Genomic DNA, 19,277 nt, shown 5'->3' with positions numbered 1-19,277 from the left:
CTATGAACAATCTTAAATTGTAAAAGGCAATGGCGAACACAAAGAGAGGTTGAATTAACCGATTTGAGAATCTAGTCCCAAGTCTCATCAGATAAGGAGATATTTAAATTGTTACGTACTCGTGACACATGACAGTGGTACCCTTGTCATGTGACTGGGGTTGAAGCTATACTGGACTTGAGGTAATGGTCTTGTGATGGTGGAGTGACGTCATTTTCCCGCCAGTAGAGATCATGTGACAGGTTTTTTTTACAGGTTATAAAAGGAAGACCCCACCCTGTGAGGAGGGGCAGTTTGTGGCTGGATTTGCCAAGTTGACTTCATGCCACTGCGTGATTTAATGTGATGAATCAGTTTAGTTGAAAGATGAAGTTTTATCTAATGTCTAAAATTTAAAAGGTCATTGCCAGCAGTTTCTTTACAATACTGCTAGTTTGAGAAATCAGTGGAGAGTGAAGATCGGAGTTTGGGAGTTAAAGATCGAGGAGTATCGCTTTACGATGGTGAAACAGGTTCGACCTTTGTTTGATCCTTATTTGGAAGGATTTCATTGACTATTCTCGTGTTAATCCCTGGGAATACCAGAAAGGATTGAGGATAGTGTGGAAGGAAAGGTCAGTGCCTTTAAGCCGTTCCGTTTCGTAAAATTCTTCGTGGGAAAAGTTCAACATCGGGGACTGAAAAAAAACGACGTGAAAGAGAATTTAAATCGTCTTATAAAGTCTCTCCTTTTAAATGAACTGTGAGCATGTTTGAACTTTTGGCAATACTACTTTAAAGAACTGTTTTTGCAACATCGCTTTAAGAGCTGTTTGAGCTGCCGCACAGCAGCTGATTTCCGGTTACTTTAGTGTTTGTTTACTTTTGGGGGTTTGTTTTCAGTGCTTAATAAATGTGTTGTTTGTTATATAAACCCTTGCCGAACTCATATATTTATTGTTGCCTGAATACGTAACAAAATCATGCTCCCAAGCCATTCTAATTTTATCCACTGGGGCACGCCATAAGAATGCTAATTTATCACGAATAAATGATATTAAACCTTTACCTAGTGGATAAATAGAAAGAAATAAATCCATAACATTTTTTCAGGCATTTCAGGGAAGTTAGGAATTAAAGGATTAATAAAGTGTCTAATTTGGAAATATCTAAAAAAATGTGCATTGGGCAGATTGAACTTGGCAGAGAGCTGTTGAAAAGATGTGAAGCGATTATCAATAAAAAGATCTTCAAAATGTCTAATGCCCTTCCTATACCTATCATGGAATGCTGAATCATACATAGTAGGTAAAAAAAGGTGATTATGTAAGATAGGGCTAGAAAAGGAAAAACCATGGAAACCATAAACTTTCCTAAACTGAGCCCATATACGCAAAGTGTGTCTAACAAGAGGATTAACAATTAATCTGGACAAACTACTAGGGAGTACAGAGCCAAGAAGTGCAGAGATAGATAAATCTTTAGTGCAACTCAACTCCATTGCCACCCAATTAGGGCACTCGGGTTGGCCATGGAAAAAAGACCAAAAAGTAGCACAACGTATATTGGCTGCCCAATAATATAAACGAAAGTTAGGTAAAGCCATGCCACCCTCTTTTTTAGATTTTCAGCCTATATTTTTAGACCCTTTCTTGAACAACAGGACAACTTTAGCTACCCTCCAGTCCTCTGGTACATCACTCGTGGCTAAGGACATTTTAAATATCTTTTCCAGGGCATCTCCAATTTCTGCACTGGCCTCCCAAAACATCTAAGGGAATACCTCCTAAAGTCCTAGGATTTATCACCATAATTCTCCTCCAGACAGCAGCACATCCTCTTCCATTTTGTCCCTTGCTATCCTTTTGCTCTTAATAGAGCTGTAGAACCCCTTGGGATTCTCTTTCATTTTATCTGCCAAAGCAACCTTACATCCTTTGGTCGTCTCTGGATTTCTGACTTTAGCATTTCCTATACTCCTCAAGCACCTCGTTTGATCCTAACTGCCCATTCCTGGTATGCTTTCCTTTTTTTTCTTTACCTAAACCTCAATATTATTTGATTACCAAGACTACCTAAACATGATAGCCTTGCCTTTTATTCCAACAGGAACAAACAAACCTCACACTCTCAATGTTTTATTTATCATGCATCTCTTTGCTGGAGAACACCCACTGCAGTTCATGTCTACGAGATCCCTTCTGATGCCACCAACATCGCCTTTCTCCAATTTACTTATTTTATTGAGACAAAGCGCAGAACTGGCCATTCTGGCCCTTCGAGCTGTGCTGTCCAGCAATCCCCTACGTAACCCTAGCCTAATCATGGGACAATTTACAATGACCAATTAACCTACCAACTGGTGCATCTTTGGAGGGTGACAGGAAACCAGGGCTCCCGGAGGAAATCCATGTGGTCACGGGAACATCATACAAACCCCCTGCAGGTAGTGGCGGGAGTTGAACCAAGGTTGCTGGATCTCTAAAGCGTTGTGCTAACCACTTCACGGCCGTACTGCTAATTTCAAATCCTAACCCGAGGACCAGTCCCAATCTACTCCATAATTATCTTGAAACTAACAGAATTATGATTGCAAGATCCAAAGTGTTCCCCTGCACACATTCTGTCACCTACCCATCTCATTCCCTAAGAGGAAAATAGTTCTCCTTGTGTACTTGTACCCCAAGGTCCTTCTCCACTACAATACTCCCAGGTCTCTGTCATTCGTTGTCCATCCTACCTGGGTTTGGCTTTCCAAAATGTAACAGCTCACACTTATCAGAATAAAGTTCAATTTCCCATCCCTCAGTCCACTTAGCTGGTCCATATCCCCTTGTGATGTTTGGTGACCTTCTTCATTGTCCACTACACGTCAACTGCAAACTTACTAACCATGCCTTGTACGTTCTTATCACTGATATAGATGACAATACACCTCTATCAAGCCGTCTCTTATCCGTCTTCACTCCAAATGCATTTTGCAGCTAGATGCACTTGTCGAAGATGTAGTGATCAGGGACACTGGAGGTCTCCATGATTTCCCACATCCTGAAAGAGGTGCACACTGCTATCCTGACTGCCATTCCCACATCACTAACTGTGCAATAAGAATGAATATTCCTTAATTTTGTTGAAGTTAATTGCAAATAATACTTACATCTAAGTACTACATAGACAATACAATGACAATTACAATTACAATGGGACTGCACGTTTATAGCCCAGCGGCGGCAGTTGGTGCAGTATGGACAAGACAAGACAGAACTATGTCTTACCCTTTCATCACAAAAACTATTTTTGATCTTCAGGTCTCAAGTACTATTTGTCAGCTTTATTGGGGATCATTCTGGAGTTATGACATTATGGATAGCTAAATAGTAGATTAACTAAAATGAGAATCAGTCTTCAGGAAATAAAATTGTACACAATTTAACTTTGTGGCTAGTGAATCATTCTGATTCTGTCCCATTGAAACTATGTAGGGGAGGTTAATTGCAAATAATATTAAATATCAATATTGTAGAAACATTAGTAGAAATATATTCTACCCTTTCAGCACAAAAACAACTTTTTAATCTTCATATCTGAAGTGCTATTGCCAGCTTTACTTTGTATTCTGATGCCACTTTCTTTTTCTTTAACGATGCCCTGCTGCTGCTTGTGTGTGGGAGGGGGCTTTGGGATCTAACGTTTAACTATCATTCAATCTTTGGGGCACTCCTCTGTTTTCATGGATGTTTACAAAGAAAAAGAATTTCAGGATGTACATTGTATATATTTCTCTGACCTTAAATGTACCTACTGAAACCTACTGAAAGGAATACGTTAAATCAAATCGGCTGGTGAGTTTTGGAATTCCCCCGGCTTCCCAACATTTATCTTTGAAACATACTTCTTTGACCAAACTTTGAGACCTGCCATAATACTGAGATCTTTTTCTGAAACTGCTTAAGAAGTCCTTTTGAATGTCCTTGTACATTAAAACTGCAGTCACAGTCTTTCGCTTGGATACTCTGACTACTGTATGGTAACAAATTAACTCACTTTCTCATCAAGATCTTCACTTGCTTTCTGCTCACCTCTAGCATCTGTGTGACTTACCTTCATTCTGCCATATAATTTGGAAGCTGAAATTGAAGTATTCTCAAGCAGGCGATAAGCAAACTCTGTTTTCACCAATCCAGGTGATATACTCTGAAAATAAGTACATCATTTAGAACCATTAAGTTGATCTCAAGTTCTTAATAAAGAGAAGATGATAACATGATGTAAAGAATTTGCATGAAATGAAAACATGACACATCGAATACTGGTGATGTCAGAGGTTCCCAACCCTTTTTTATGCCATGGACCCCTACCATTAACCAAGGGGTCCGTGGACTCCAGGTTGAGAACCCCTGGATAATGGGGCTGTATTCTTTAATAACTGCACAGCAAAGTAATCTCAGGTATAAATTAGTTTAAGAGGGTTAAGAGTGGCAAGATGTGGCTTGTTGGCAAGGTTCAGAGGTGGGATTGTACAGTGGCATGCAAAGGTTTGGGCACCCACGGTCAAAATTTCTGTTGTTGTGAATAGTTGAGTAGAAGATGAACTGATCTCCAAAAGTCATAAAGTTAAAGATGAAACATTCTTTTCAACATGTTAAGCAAGATTAGTGTATTATTTTTGTTTTGTACAATTTTAGAGTGAAAAAAAGGAGAGGAGCACCATGCAAAAGTTTGGGCACCCCAAGAGAATGGAGCGCTCAGCTAACTTTTACCAAGGTCTCGTAATTAGCTTGTTAGGGCTATGGCTTGTTCATAGTCATCATTAGGAAAGGCCAGGTGATGCAAATTTCAAAGCTTTATAAATACCCTGACTCCTCAAACATTGTCCCAACAATCAGCAGCCATGGGCTCCTCTAAGCAGCTGCCTAGCTCTCTGAAAATTAAAATAAGTGATGCCCACAAAGCAGGAGAAGGCTATAAGAAGATAGCAAAGCGTTTTCAGGTAGCCATACCCTCAGTTCGTAATGTCATTAAGAAATGGCAGTTAACAGGAATGATGGAGGTCAAGTTGAGGTCTGGAAGACCAAGGAAATGTTCCAAGAGAACTGCTCATACGATTGCTAGAAAGGCAAATCAAAACCCCCATTTGACTGCAAAAGACCGTCAGTACGATTTAGCAGACTCTGGAGTGGTGGTGCACTGTTCTACTGTGCAGCAACACTTGCACAAATATGACCTTCATGGAAGAGTCATCAATAGAAAACCTTTCCTGTGTACTCACCACAAAATTCAGTGTCAGAAGTTTGCAAGGGAACATCTAAACAAGCCTGATGCATTTTGGAAACAAGTCCTGTGGACTGATGAAGTTAAAATAGAACTTTTTGGCCACAATTTGCAAAGGTATGTTTGGAGAAAAAGGGTGCAGAATTTTATGAAAAGAACACCTCTCCAACTGTTAAGCATGGGGTTGAATTGATCATGCTTTGGGCTTATGTTGTCTTCAGTGGCACGGGCAACATTTCACTGGTAGAGGGAAGAATGAATTCAATTAAATACCAGCAAATTCTGGAAGCAGACATCACACTGTCTGTAAAAAAGCTGAAGATGAAAAGAGGGTGGCTTCTACAACAGGATAATGATCCTAAACACACCTCAAAATCCACAATGGACTACCTCAAGAGACGCAAGCTGAAGGTTTTGAAATGACCCTCACAGATCCCCTGACCTAAACATCATCGAAAATCTGTGGATAGACCTCAAAAGAGCAGTGCATGCAAGACGGCCCAAAAATCTCACAGAACTAGAAGCCTTTTGCAAGGAAGAATGGGCGAAAATTCCCCAAACAAGAACTGAAAGACTCTTAGCTGACTACAGAATGCGTTTATAAGTGGTGATACTTGCCAAAGGGGGTGTTACTAAATACTGACCATGCAGGGAGCCTGAACTTTTGCTTTGGGCCCTTTTCCTTTTTTATTATTTTGAAACTGTAAAAGATGGAAATAAAAAGGTAATCTTGCTTAAAATATTAAAAATAATGTGTCATCTTTAACTTTATGCCTTCTAGAAATCAGGTCATCTTTTACTCGCTTAGCTATTCACAGTAACAGAAATGTTGACCAGGGGTGCCCAAACTTTTGCATGCCACTATAAACAGTGTACTTAATACCAGTTACTTGAAAACTATCAAGACAGCCAATTTATATTTAAGCGCAATGTTCCATACAAAACAAATGAATGAATTCTCAGTTAATTGGTCTTTGATGAAATTAGTAATAGGATCGTAGTAAACAGAAACCCCGACACTCTTTTAATAATGCTGGGGATTTTTTTATGTCCATTTATGCAGGTGCATAACATATATTATGATCAGCAGAGAGTCCATTCCTCTGATCAAAGGTTCAGTGGCTCCATTTAATATTGGAGGATGCATACAGTATACACCCTGAAGTTCTTACTCTTCACAGACATCGATGAAATAGAAGAACCCCAGAGAAAGAGCCCCAAAGAAGAATCATTGTGTCAGCATAGATCTTGTCCTCAAGGTCGGAAATATTAAACACTGTCTTCTTTTTCTGCAAATCAAAGCATCACCTATGAATTAAATGGTACCTACAAATGAAGTATAATACACAAAATATGTTGGTACAGTTGACTGTTAATTTTGTTGTACAATGAGACCATAGCACAGGGGTTCCAAACCTGGGGTATGGACCCCTTCCTTAATGGCACTGGTCCATAGCATAAAAAAAAGAGTTTGGGAACCCCTGCCATAGAAATTCCAGTCAACTTCAACCTACTCCAATTTGCCTACCACTGGCGGATGTTATCAGCCTGGTCCTACACTCCCCTCTGGAGCATCTGGGTGGTAAAGACACCTCCATTAGACTATCATTTATGGACTGCAGCTCCACCTTCAATATTATAATTTAAAGTAAATTTATCACCAAACGCCAGAACCTGGGAGTCAACACCTCCGACTGAAACCGGATCCTCTACTTCCTGACCAACATTCTACAATCCACTAAGATAGGCAACAAAACATTGGTGCTTCACAAGGTTATGTCCTCAGCCCCCTACTCTACTACTTGTACTCCCATGACTATGTGGGCAAACCCCATATACAAGTTTGCAGATCAGACCTCTGTAGCGACCTGTATCTCAAATAATAAAGAGTTGGGAGTACTGGAAGGAGCTAGAGAGCTTCATAACATGGTGTCATGACAACACTCTCCCACACAAAATCAGCAAAACAAAAGAGCTGGTCATTGACTTCATGAAGGCCTGGCCCCATCGGCAAGCGTTGAGGTTGCTGAGCTCCTCCGTTGATCAGGAGTGACCGTGTACATTAATCCGAGCTGTCTGGATACACAAGCTGGGGCAGTACAATATGGAGAGCAAGCTGCTGCCCTCTCCATGCAGGTGATGAGTCCAAAGGAACGGGAGAGACAGATACAGTTTGGCACCTGCAATGTTGAATGAGTCGCCAGTCAGCGTTGAAGTCAATGTAGGACCACCTTAGGTTCTCCAACTCCAAATTTTTCGAACGGGTTTACTCTGCCGTGAGTGGGTATAGCCACAAGGCAGTGGAGGTCTGAGATTAAAGTCTTCTTTCTATGAGGTGAGCTGCCATCTGCCTGAAGCGACTGGTTTTAAGGTGCCAGTAACACACCTTTGCTCCTTCTCCTGTCAGGAGAAACTTTTCCACTGTGCTTAGTAGCTAAGTCGCACATGAAGGCCAGGAACTAGACTTGGTTGTCAGAAGCAAATTGAGACACACACCATTGAGAGCTTATCCCCACCATAATAACCTTAAGGAGCCTAGTAATGAAGCTGAGAGCTTCCAGTTCCTAAAAGTGAACATTACCAATAGCCTGTCCTGGTCTGACTGTAGACTAGAAAAAGCTCACCAACATCTCTGCTTCCTCAATGGGCTAAAGAAATATAGTATGTCCCATTAACCTTTACCAATGCACGTAGAAAGCATCCCATCAGGATACATAACAAATTGGTACAGCAACTGCTCTGCATGTGACTCCAAGGGACTGCAGTGTGTTGTGGACGCAGCTCAGCACATCTTGGAAACCAGCCTCCCCTCCGTGGACCGTCTGTACTTTTTGCTGCCTCAGTAAAGCAGCTAGCATAATCAAATACCTCAGCCAACCCTATCACTCCTTATGTTTCAGTCCTGGTGAAGGGTCTTGGCCTGAGACTCCAACTGCTCATTTCCCTCGGTAAAGTGCTGAGTTCTTCCGACATTTTGTGCGTATTGGTCAAGATGCCCAGGGTCTGCGGAACCTCCTGTAACCTCCAAACATTCACCCCCTCTCCCCTCTCCCACTGGGCAGAAGGATGCACATGCCACCAGGCTCAAGACGGCTTGGTTCCAAAGGACAATCTGATGGAGTCTAACTGCTCACAATCTTGCAACCCTGCTGTCTACCCGCACTGCAGTTCCTCTGTAGCTGCTACACTTCAGTCTACATCCGGTTATTTAACTTTATTCAACTGCAGTCCACTGTGTAATGATTTGATCTGCGCCAACAGTACGCAAGACAAGCTTTTCATTGTATCTTGGTGCATGTGACAATCACAAATCAATTACAGTTCACGACACGGCCGTCCAGTTTATTTCGCTGCGCTGGCGTTATTGAGTTTTAATTCCATTTATGTTTTCCCAAAGTAGCTTTGCATCACCCTTAAGTTTTGAACTAGGTTTCAATTAAATTTGAAGAAACCTGGGGACCATTTATTCGACACTTTCATATGAATTAATTTGGCCTATTTCAGATCCTTCTCTCTACTTATCCTTGTTCAGGTATGGAGTTCCGGAGTTCTTTTCTTGACACCTTCATATATTTATAAAGTGCTATTATTGCCCATGTTAGTTTAGTTTAGTAATTTTTTTTCAATATATATTTTCTCATATATATTTTCAAATTTTTTTTTCTTCTTTTTTGATGATTATTTTTGTTTTTTTTTCATATATATTTATATAGACTTGATTGATTTATGTACCTTTTGTTGATTGATGTTTAATAGGATATTATTATCCTATTACTAATGTAATTTCAAGTTTATTGAATTTGTAATCTATTCATTATCATGTGTTGTTTTTTTAATATGAAATTTAATAAAAAGATTGAAAAAGAAAAGAAAGTTTTGAACTAAAGTTTTTTTACATTTCAGCGACAGTGTTCTCTGCCTTTATCAGCCAAATACAATTTTAATTTTATTTGGAGATACAGCGCAGAGCAGACCTTTCCAGCCCAGCAACCTACCTGTTTAATCATAGGGCAATTTACAGTGACCGATTAATCTACTAAGCGGTCCGTCTTTGGACGGTGGGAGGAACCCCACACACTCTCGGGAAAGACATACGAAGTTCTTACAGAGGATGCCGGAATTGAACGCGAGCGCCCCGAGTTTTAACAGTGTCACGCTACTGTCGCCTATCTGGGTAAAGAAATACAATCTAAATCTATGCATTAAAAAAAACCTTCTGCCTTTCTTGATACGGCAATGTTCATTTCATTGGTTACACCGATGACATTCAATTGTCAGAGACTGGATTCTATGCTATCCGAAAAATATAAGCAACAGGGGGGAACTGGAAGAATCTGGTTATCTTCAGAAGATAGAGAACAAAAGGCATTGGGACAAGTCACCCTCAATTGCTCACAATGCTCTTTAAATTAATTTTTTAGAAGGAATTTGAAAAGATCTGGACGCTTGGGTGTGCAAATGATACTTTACACAAAGTTGTTCTTCGTTCCGGCTCGCTAAGGCAGAAAGAAAGAACCCCTAATTATCGACTTAGAACTACAAAACTTTGTTTATTAGGACATAGTAGCAAAGCATTAAAACATTTATGAAGGCGAGTTCGAGACCCTCACACACGATGTGCGGCGCCGTTTGCGACCAGCCGGTCGGCGGGGCCCCGAGAAACAACCGAACCCCCAGACACTCGTCATTGATAATGAGGTGTTGCTGTAAGTACGTTAGCACCAGATCAAACCAGAACTTGCCACCGCTCTCCACGGGCCTTCAGCCCCGTGTTCGTCAAGCTCGCAGGTCCCCACCACCGTGACCCTCACGGCCACCGCGGCGTGATCGGGCGGTACATTACAGTACATTCTCAAAGCCGAGGTGGCGAGACATTCGACAAGCACGAAGATTAACCCTTTACAATACAGGTACAGCAGCGTTAGACACATAAAGGAGAAGGAAAATCGAGGCACAAGGCAGAGAAGCGTGGAAATGCAAAATCACCATGCATGGTGAAATACCAATTACTAAAGGGGAATTTTCGTCGTTGCAAGAACAGGGATGAACTTTACGGGGATCGTTAACTTGTGATGTCGAGGATGGACTTACTGTGGCACGGATGCTGCTACTCTGGTCACACAGTTCATACCGAAGTCCTTCAGTCAGTGCAGTCACAGCATACTTTGTCACACCGTAAAAGTGGACCAGGTTATTTGGGTGCGGAGCGTGGCCCATTACGCTGAAAGGAGAGTGAATGCAGGCCATTATAAAAGAGGCAACTAAAATATTGACGCTGGAACAAAGTTACATTGCAGTCAGTAAATACTAATTGCTTTTATGGTTCTGCCTTTGCTAAACTCTAGAAAAACTTCTCAAATAACAGTTTTTAAAATTATGAATTTAAAGTTAATATATTCTTCCTTGTAATGCAAGTGTTGCACACAGAACCAACTAACCCTTTCAATTATAGATCAGGGGTTACGAACAAAGTTTCCAAAAGCTGTACAGGAAGGCAACTTGGCAGCGCTCAACCTGCTATTTCTCCTCAAATTTGCTTGTCAGCTTGTATTTTCAAACTAAGAATGGAAAGTTTACCTTTTCAAATTATCAAATTATTATTCTATGATCAGCTACATATGAACTACATAAACGTGTGCAGTTGAAATGCAGTCTAATATCCCTACAAAAGCGTGTCCTGTAACATAAAACTGTAGCCAACTTTTCCAAACAAGACGTGACAAGAAAGGAAAGCAAAAAATAAAGCCAAAATTTTCATTTTATAAGCCAGATCAAGATTTACTTTAATTTTGTCTCTGACAGCACTAATGAAAATGGCCAAATCAATCCTCTGTAGGTCGCACGCAAATGGATTCTGTAATGTAGATCAGCTTTACCATTCTTAAAAATGTTTGACTAATTTATATACTTAAACTAAAAAGGATAACATCAGTTTCTGTCTGTAGGGGAAAGCATCTAGTCTCACATGGGTTCTTGAAAATTAAACAGATTCACAATGACATTGCTCTAATGTTGAATCGGTCCACAATGAAATGTTGGGGAGGCAACTGATTATTAAACATGGTCTGCTGAGTTAAAATGGAAAATTAATATTTAATCTCTTAAGATTTGCTGTACTTCCACACCAGAGAAAACTTCTGTTTAGTAAGTTACACAGAGTTGAAATCTTACTTGGGTTAAGTACAGGCAACTGACTTAAATTACTTCATTGACACATGAGCCTCTCCAATTCAGCATGCAAGGTGTAATCATACATGCATGATAATTATGGGCAAACATACTGCAAATTAATTAAAAGTACTGGAAGCTCAAATGTAGTGGAAAATTTGCTCCAAATTATTTTTGACATAAGTCAGTTAAAACAGTTCAATAAAAACGAATTAATTGTCTGATGGAATATTTGTGCATTTCTTGCCTAAAAGCAATGTTCCTTTCTGGCTTGGGTAGTTGATCTAGATAAACTTAGTTGCCAGTTAACCACAACTGTGAGATAAATGGCATTTGATAATTAACAAATACTGTGATATCATTGCAACTTAAAATCATCAAAATGCTTGGCAAAAAAAAACAGTAACCACAAAACATGCAGAAAGTTTTGCTTTGGAGAAAATATCATTTTATAAATTCTATCATTGAATTATTGAAATTCACAGCAGGAAGAGGCTATTCAGCCTGCTGCACTTTGTGTCAAGTAAGATAAAGAGCCATTCAGACTGACCCCATTTTATATGAACATAAATTCTGCAGACGCTGGAAATCCAAAGCAATACACACAAAACTCAGCAACATCCATGGAAATAAACAAACACAGTCGATGTTTCGGGCCGAGACCCGTGATCCGTTGCGCGAAGATTGCAGAAAATTATCTGAATAATTTCATTGAATCTAAAAAAGGTTCTTGTTTCCACCTCTCCCTCAGGTGGCAAATTCTGGACACACAGTTGAGGAAAAGCACCCAGATGATTCTACAAATGACCTTAAAACTAGTTAAGATCCTCTGCTGAATTTCCCCATTCTGTCTTTCCGAGGTTCTCAATTTTATGCATCTGAATTACTTCTCCTCGCAACCTCTTCTGCCTATCATTTACCCTAGTCGCTCTATTCCTACACTTAAAATTCTTCAGATCTGACGTAAATCTGCACCCACTCCAATGCCTCCAGTAGCTATTTGTAATGTGGTGACTGGAAATGTCCAGGACTCCATCACTGAACAAAGCAATGATTTTGTAGTTTATCAAACACTCATCATATTTCAAGCCTCAACAAATAAAGCATTCCATGCTCCCTCTTAACTGCTTTTTTGATGAATGATGAGCTACTTAATATGTTACCTCAGATTCTTTCTTTGAAGGTGCTGCCCAGTTGGCTGAGTATTTCCAATATTGCTTTATTTCTAATTCCTGACAGTCTTTCCTTTTTGAATCAATCCCGTCCACACTTTCTGCTATCTTTAGAGGTCTGTGGGGCCATAATCTCATTGTACTCCTCCACACTTCTCAATATCCATCATTTATTATGCATCCCCTTGTGGGTTTTGCCCTCATTGGGATTTCCACAAGTAAATTAATTTGTCACTCTGCCACTCATCTGGCTAATCTATTGATACCATCAAAGCATTATTAAAAGACACCAAAAGATTCTGTCTCTCTATTGGGGGGAAAAATCTGGATCTCTCCTGACATATTGAGATGAAACCACAGTTCACCCTTCCCTCAATATTTTTTGTCATGTAGCCAAATCTGAGAATTTGGGCCCAATCCAGACTGACTACATTGCCCAAGGTGCTACTTAGAATTTCCATGTGTGCAAATGGAAATAGTCAATTTCACAATCCTGTGATGTTACCAGTTTCAATCCTGGTATCCGATGCCATGAGGAGTTTCCATGATTTTCCTATTATTCAGAGCCTCCTGTCGGGGTTTATGATTTCCTACCACACCACTGAAGCCTTGTAGGATTGGAGATTAGTTAGCCACTATAAGCAGCCTTGAGAGAGTATAGGCAAGAGACAGAATCTGGAGATGGTTGATGGACTCATGTAGTAAACAAAGTCGGAGCTTGTTGGTCAGCTGGTATCAAGTAGGCCAGAGAGAATGTTGCTGTTCTGTATGATTCTATGAATGTGTAGGTATGCTAGACAAATTTATCACAACTATCATCAAATACAGATTAATTGTTCATCACACAAGCATCAGACAACAATCTATTATCCTTTAGAACTGCCTGTTTTGAAGTCCTTTGGTACTGACTTTCCATTTATCAATAACCTTCAGCTATAAAAGGCAGCACAAAAGTAATATCAGAGGGGGAAAAAACTGCTGGAAGAACTGAGTGTGTCAACAACATCTGTGGAGGCAAAGGGGTGATTAACATTCTGGGCTGAGACCCAGCACGAGTTCCTCTGGCTGGTTTTTAATCACTCTCCAGATGCTATCATCTGTAGGCTCATGTATCTCCATAAGAATAATACACATGCTTGGAAAACATCTGTAGTTCCTTTCATCCATGCATTTCTTTCAAGAGTCTATAATTATGTATTTGGCTCCCAATCTTTGCTTCTGCCTACTCTTCCCCACCCATCCCCTGACAAGTATCCATTTCACTTCTATGTCAAGAATTATATACTGCATTCTTGAAAGTGCTAACTGCAGTTAATGTCCAGATCAAAATTCTGTGGAAATGTGATGGAAAAACTCAGATAAGGTGGCATCTGCTTAGAAAAATATCATGATCTGTAACCTTCTGAGTTTGAAGTTACAGAAGAGCAGGTTTTATAAGGCAGAGAGAGAGAGGGATGGAAAGAAAGTGGATGTGTGCAATAGGCTGGAAGGCATATATTATGTTGCCATGGTATAAGGTGTCGGGTGTTCAGTTTAGGTCACTCTGCTATGGGAAAGTTGCTATTAAATTGGAAAGAGAATAGGTATAAGGATGTTGCTGGGACTGGGTTATGGAGAGAGGATGAGCAGGTTGGAAAGTTTTTCATCATAGTGTAGGAGAATAAGCTTATAGAGGTGCATAAAATCATGAGTATTGACAGGATCAACAAACAATCTCCCCCTCCACCCAGGAGTTGTTAAAATTAACTAGGCCATAGTTTGTGAGAAGGGAGAGATTTAATAGGAACCTGATGGCATCCTTTTCATCCAGAGAGTGGTCAGTGCATGGAATGAGTGGTTAGAGGAAGTGATTGAGGCAGGTACATTAACAAATATTTAAAAGGCACTTGGACAGGTACATGAATAGGTCCTGACATGGGCAAAACTTGGGAAAATTGGGCTTAAATGGGAAGCCTGGGTTGGCATGGGCCAGTTGGGCAATTCTATATTGTATGACTCCCTGTTTCAGTCCACATCAATTTAAAGGCAACATCTCTGACAGTGCACTTACCCTAATTTATGTAGATGGCAACAGAAGGGAAAAGATAGTTTAGAGAAGGCATAAATGGAAGTAGAATCTTCATTTTTCAATTACAGAAAAATACTGCAGATGCTGGCAATTTGAAATAAAGGCACAAAAATATTTGCCAGCCAGTTTTACCCAAATGCTGAGTCCATAAGTTTTTGCTTGCAGGAATGAGAGATATTGTGGTGGTTCAGTCAGAAGTCCACGGACTCCGGGTTTTCCGGCAGTCCCTTGCTGTGGTTGGACTTAACTAGAAACACCTAAGGATCATATTGGAACTGGGAATATAAGTGGCCCTGGTATTGAGTGTGGTTGGGTGTGTCCTGTCAAGATACTTATGGTGTAGATGGCTGGTAGAAGGCTAGAATGGACTCTTGCCAGCCTTGGGGCTGTGTTGCAGAACCATGGCTTCTGGGAGCCTTGCTGGTAGTAGTTGGAGTGGTCATTGTGGTTTGGATTCAGCTGTTTCCTGGGCCAGCTGGGTGGCCGTCAGCCACTCTGAGCTAGGTAGGGATCTGGTTGTTTTTGTAGCCAGCCAAGGCTGCTGGCTGTAACCCTGATGCAGAGGTGGAACTGTCTGTTGTTCCTTAGTGTTTGTCTCTTCCTGTCCTTGCCCTGTGGGGTAAGTCAGGCTGTTCTGCCATTGCCCTGTGGGGGGAATCTGTCTTGTCTTTGCCTCTGTTGGGTAGGTCAGGCTGTTCTTCTGTTACCTGATGGATGGTCCTGCCCCACCTTGGTGTGGAGTTATAGATGAGTACTGGCTTGTTGGAGGATAAGTCCTGGCTCCATGTTGATGTACAGCTCCAGCCTCTGAGTTCCTCAAGCTCCAGCCTCTGAGTCCCTAGCCAAGCCTTGTCATGCCCTCACCTGGGTTTGGGGGTCCTTGCCTGAGGCAAGACCCAGGTTCTGGGTCCTTTTCCAGTCTCTGGCTTGGAATCCACCCCAGGTTCCTTGCTCCTAGTCCCTCGTCCTGGTCCTCGTCCTGCTTCCCCTGCCTATGCTGCATCCTGCCCTGTCCTTGGGTTCCAACTTGTCCTATTTCTGGGACTCCAGTGTCTGTGCCCTGCAGTTGGGTCCTGATTCAACACCTGACCTGTGACAGATATAATATCCAACTGATTACACTGGAAGGCATTTTGAACAAGATGACAAATTAACAGATTTTTGTTTTTTTTTGATAGAGGGAACAAAAATATGAAATGGAGATACAAGAAACTGCAGAAACTAACCTGGAGCATTTAAAAAAAAACACTGAACAGCTGGATCAGTTGAGTAAATAGTATCTGAAGCAGAGGGATAGTTGGTACTACAGGTGCTGATACAGGAGTCTTGCCCTAAAATGTCAATCATCCCTCTGCCTCCATGGATGCTGCCTGATCAGCAGTTTCTTTTTTTTTCCCAAGGGTATAAAGCTAACTTTTGCACACAGTGGTTAAAGACTGACATTGTGATGAAGAGTTCATGATGCAAACATGAGAAGGAAGTAAGTACAAGCTTTGTTAATTTTGAGGCAGTCCACATTAATGCCAGAACACTACTCAGGCCCAATGTGCATACAGTGTTTGTTATTTATCATAAACATTTACTAGAGCTACAGAAATATAAATATTCTTTGTTAATTGCAATTTGCATATTATTCCAAATATTGCAATAACCTGATCATACATTTAAACAAGTCCTCTCTTCCTGTGGCTCAGCTGCTCCTGTTTCATATACAAGATACTACACAATTTTTAATCCTTTCCACTCCACTAGACAAAATATTCAATTTTCAGCTTTCATTCAGTTGCTCAAGCCTTTTGATGAAATGCTATTTTACTCTTGTGTTTAATTGTATCCAAAGCAAAGCCTCAATTTTAAAAAATTGCTATTTTCTACAGGACAGTAAACTCTAGATTCATGACTGTCAATTAATAACCACTTAATGCAGCCAGGCAATCATTAATGTTCCTTGATTGGAATGCCTAATACTGGCCTTGGGGAGCACAGATTATGTGAGTACTTCCTACAGATATCTCCCCCACATAGCTGTTAACATTCACTTACATATTGAAGTTAAATACTCATTAAATTTCTTATTACTGTTTTTTCCACAGCAATGGCAACTGCAGAATGATTAAATGGTGTACTTTGATAATAAAACATGTACCAGGGTTAATTATCAGTTACTTGTTCTGTCTTTTAAACAGTAGTTGGTGTTTCTCAACCATTTGTTAATATGGCAACTTTTACTGATAGTTTAGTTATATTTTAAATATCTTAAGGTGCCCTCACTGCACAGTGAAGAGGTAGAGCCTCTCACACCTGTGTATTCACCTTTTAGTTAATAAAAGCTCAGCAAGCTTTCTAAAGGCACTTGTTCCAAGAGACGCACAGATATTAATGGGCAATGCTTAAATGTCATTGAGAAATTAATATTTGTTTCCTATCCTGTTATCCATCATCTTTGACTGGAAAATTCAACAGGGGAGGTGACTTCAAAATCTGCCTGATTGCATTGGGAGTACTTGCAAGTTATAGTGTGAAATGCATGCAAGGTAATTCTTCTTTAGATTAAGAATACCTAACTACAACCAGCACAAGTTTTCATTAAACAAAATACATAAAGGAGAGAAAAGATGAAATATGAAGATAAGCTAACCGATACTATAATAGAAGATGCCAATTTTTTTCATAGATATATGAAGAGTAAGAGAGGTGACTGGTTGGTTGCTGGTGACTAGTGTTTTCTGCAAGTGTTGGGACCATTTCACATTATATTTGCATGACAGTTGTTGGTTTGCAACCGATACAAAGATAGGTGGAGGGTCAGGTGGTGTGAGGAAGTAGGGAGTCTGCAGGACTTGGACAGATGAGGAGAATGGGCAAAGAAGATGGAATATAGTGTAGGGAAGTGTATGGTCATACACTTCAGTAGAAAGAATAAAGGGGTAGACTATTCTAAATGGGGAGAAAATTCAAAAATCTGAGGTGCAAAGGGAATTGGAAGTCCTTGTGCAGGATTCCCTAAAAAGGTTAATTTGCAGCTTGAGATGGTGGTTTAAAAAAAGGCAAATGCAATGTTTTATTTGAGGACTAGAATGTAAGAGCAAGGATGTAAGCTGAAGCTTTATAAGACATTGGTCAGATTACATTTTGGGCTCCTTATCTAAGAAAGTGTGTGCTAGCATTGGAGAGGGTCCAGAGGAGGTTCATGAGATTGTTTCTGGGACTAAAGGGTTAACATATGAGGAGCACATGAGAGCTCTTGGCCTGTACTCACAGGTGGTTAGAAGAATGGGGGGGGGTGGTGTGGAGAAGGGGGAGGACCTCATTGAAACCTATTGAATATTGAAAGGCCTAGATAGTGGATATAGACAGGATGTTTCCCACAGTTGGTGAGTATAGGACATTTAGAATGGAGATGAGGAGAAATTTGTTTAGCTATAGGGTGGTGAATCTGCAATTCATTGCCACAGAAGGCTTTGGTGACCAAGTCAATTAATCTACTTGGAGAGTACTTTGAGAGGTTTTTGATTAGTCAGGGCATCAAAGGTTATGGGCAGAAAGCAAAAGAATAGGCTTGAGAGGAATAATAAATCAGCCATGATGGGACAGTGGAGCACTTGAATTAGGCTGATTGGCCTAATTCTGCTCCTGTGTCTTATGGTCTAGTATTAACTAAACCAAAGAGATAAGGGTGAGAATAACAGCCCATCATCTGGTAACCTAAGATACCAGTTGGGGGAAAAAAAGAGAAAACAAAAAATTGGAAAAACTTATGCACTGGTTTAAACAAGCAGGGAGGTTTCAGTAACAATTGGAACCCAAGGGTCATGCTTCATATTTATTTCATTTGGAAATTCTTAAAATTACACCAAAAGTAGTAAATGCTACTTTTAAGAGAAATAATGAGTCACCCAATCACAATTCATAAGAGCATAAGATATAGCAGAATTAGGCCATTTGGCCCATTAGGTCTGCTCTGCCATTTCAGTATGGTTGATCCATTTTTCTTCTCAATCCCAAACACCTGTCTTCTCTCCGTATCCATTCATGCTCTGACCAATCAAGAATCTATCATCTTCTGCCTTAAATTTAGATAAGGTCTTAGCCTCCACAACTGCTTGTGGCAAAGAATTCCACAAATTCACCACTTTCTGGCTGAAGAAATTAAAGAAACCCCACATGGCTTCAGTGGCTAGTTATGCAGTGACACTGGCATAGGCCTAAAGCTCAATTGCCTTCTTGTCATGCTGGCTTATTCAATTAGAAAATAATACAATAATCAGAGGAATAAATAGATATAATATTCACTTCCTATTAGGGTTTTGAACAGTAACAAAATGAGATGTTCAATTTGGTGTCTCCCCAAGTTCTTTATAAGATACTTTTACTGTACATGTAATGCAGGAATGATTTACAATTGGATATTTAAATATTACAATGTTGAACCACAACATTTAAATTCAATATTTCATACCTGTGCCTCACAATCTTGTCGGGGCTGTGCATGTTCACAATTGGCAAATAACATTGTGTTGCAAGGACTATCCAGATGTTTGAAAGTGCCAAGTATCAACATGTTTGCAGTGCTTATTTCAAAATGATACCTTTAATACAATAGGATGCTGCTATTCCAT

General features: G+C 40.2%; 1 protein-coding gene across 2 annotated transcripts in view; it reads right to left on the bottom strand.

Annotated features, from left to right (window-relative positions):
• dhrs11a (dehydrogenase/reductase 11a) overlaps nucleotides 1–19,277 on the bottom strand; it is a 100,087-nt gene that overhangs the window by 8,550 nt on the left and 72,260 nt on the right. The window contains exons 4-5 of one of the 2 annotated variants that reach the window (XM_059973211.1): nucleotides 10,342–10,471; nucleotides 4,081–4,173 (exon numbers count right to left, since the gene is read on the bottom strand). In XM_059973211.1, the coding sequence (XP_059829194.1) occupies nucleotides 4,081–4,173; nucleotides 10,342–10,471 (223 nt within the window). The remainder of the gene's footprint in view (nucleotides 1–4,080; nucleotides 4,174–10,341; nucleotides 10,472–19,277) is intronic. The other variant, XM_059973213.1, reaches the window with a different exon arrangement.

This window comes from Hypanus sabinus, chromosome 6 (assembly GCF_030144855.1).
Source record: "Hypanus sabinus isolate sHypSab1 chromosome 6, sHypSab1.hap1, whole genome shotgun sequence".
Lineage (NCBI taxonomy): Eukaryota > Metazoa > Chordata > Chondrichthyes > Myliobatiformes > Dasyatidae > Hypanus > Hypanus sabinus.
This window is presented reverse-complemented; position numbering and strand designations above follow the sequence as displayed.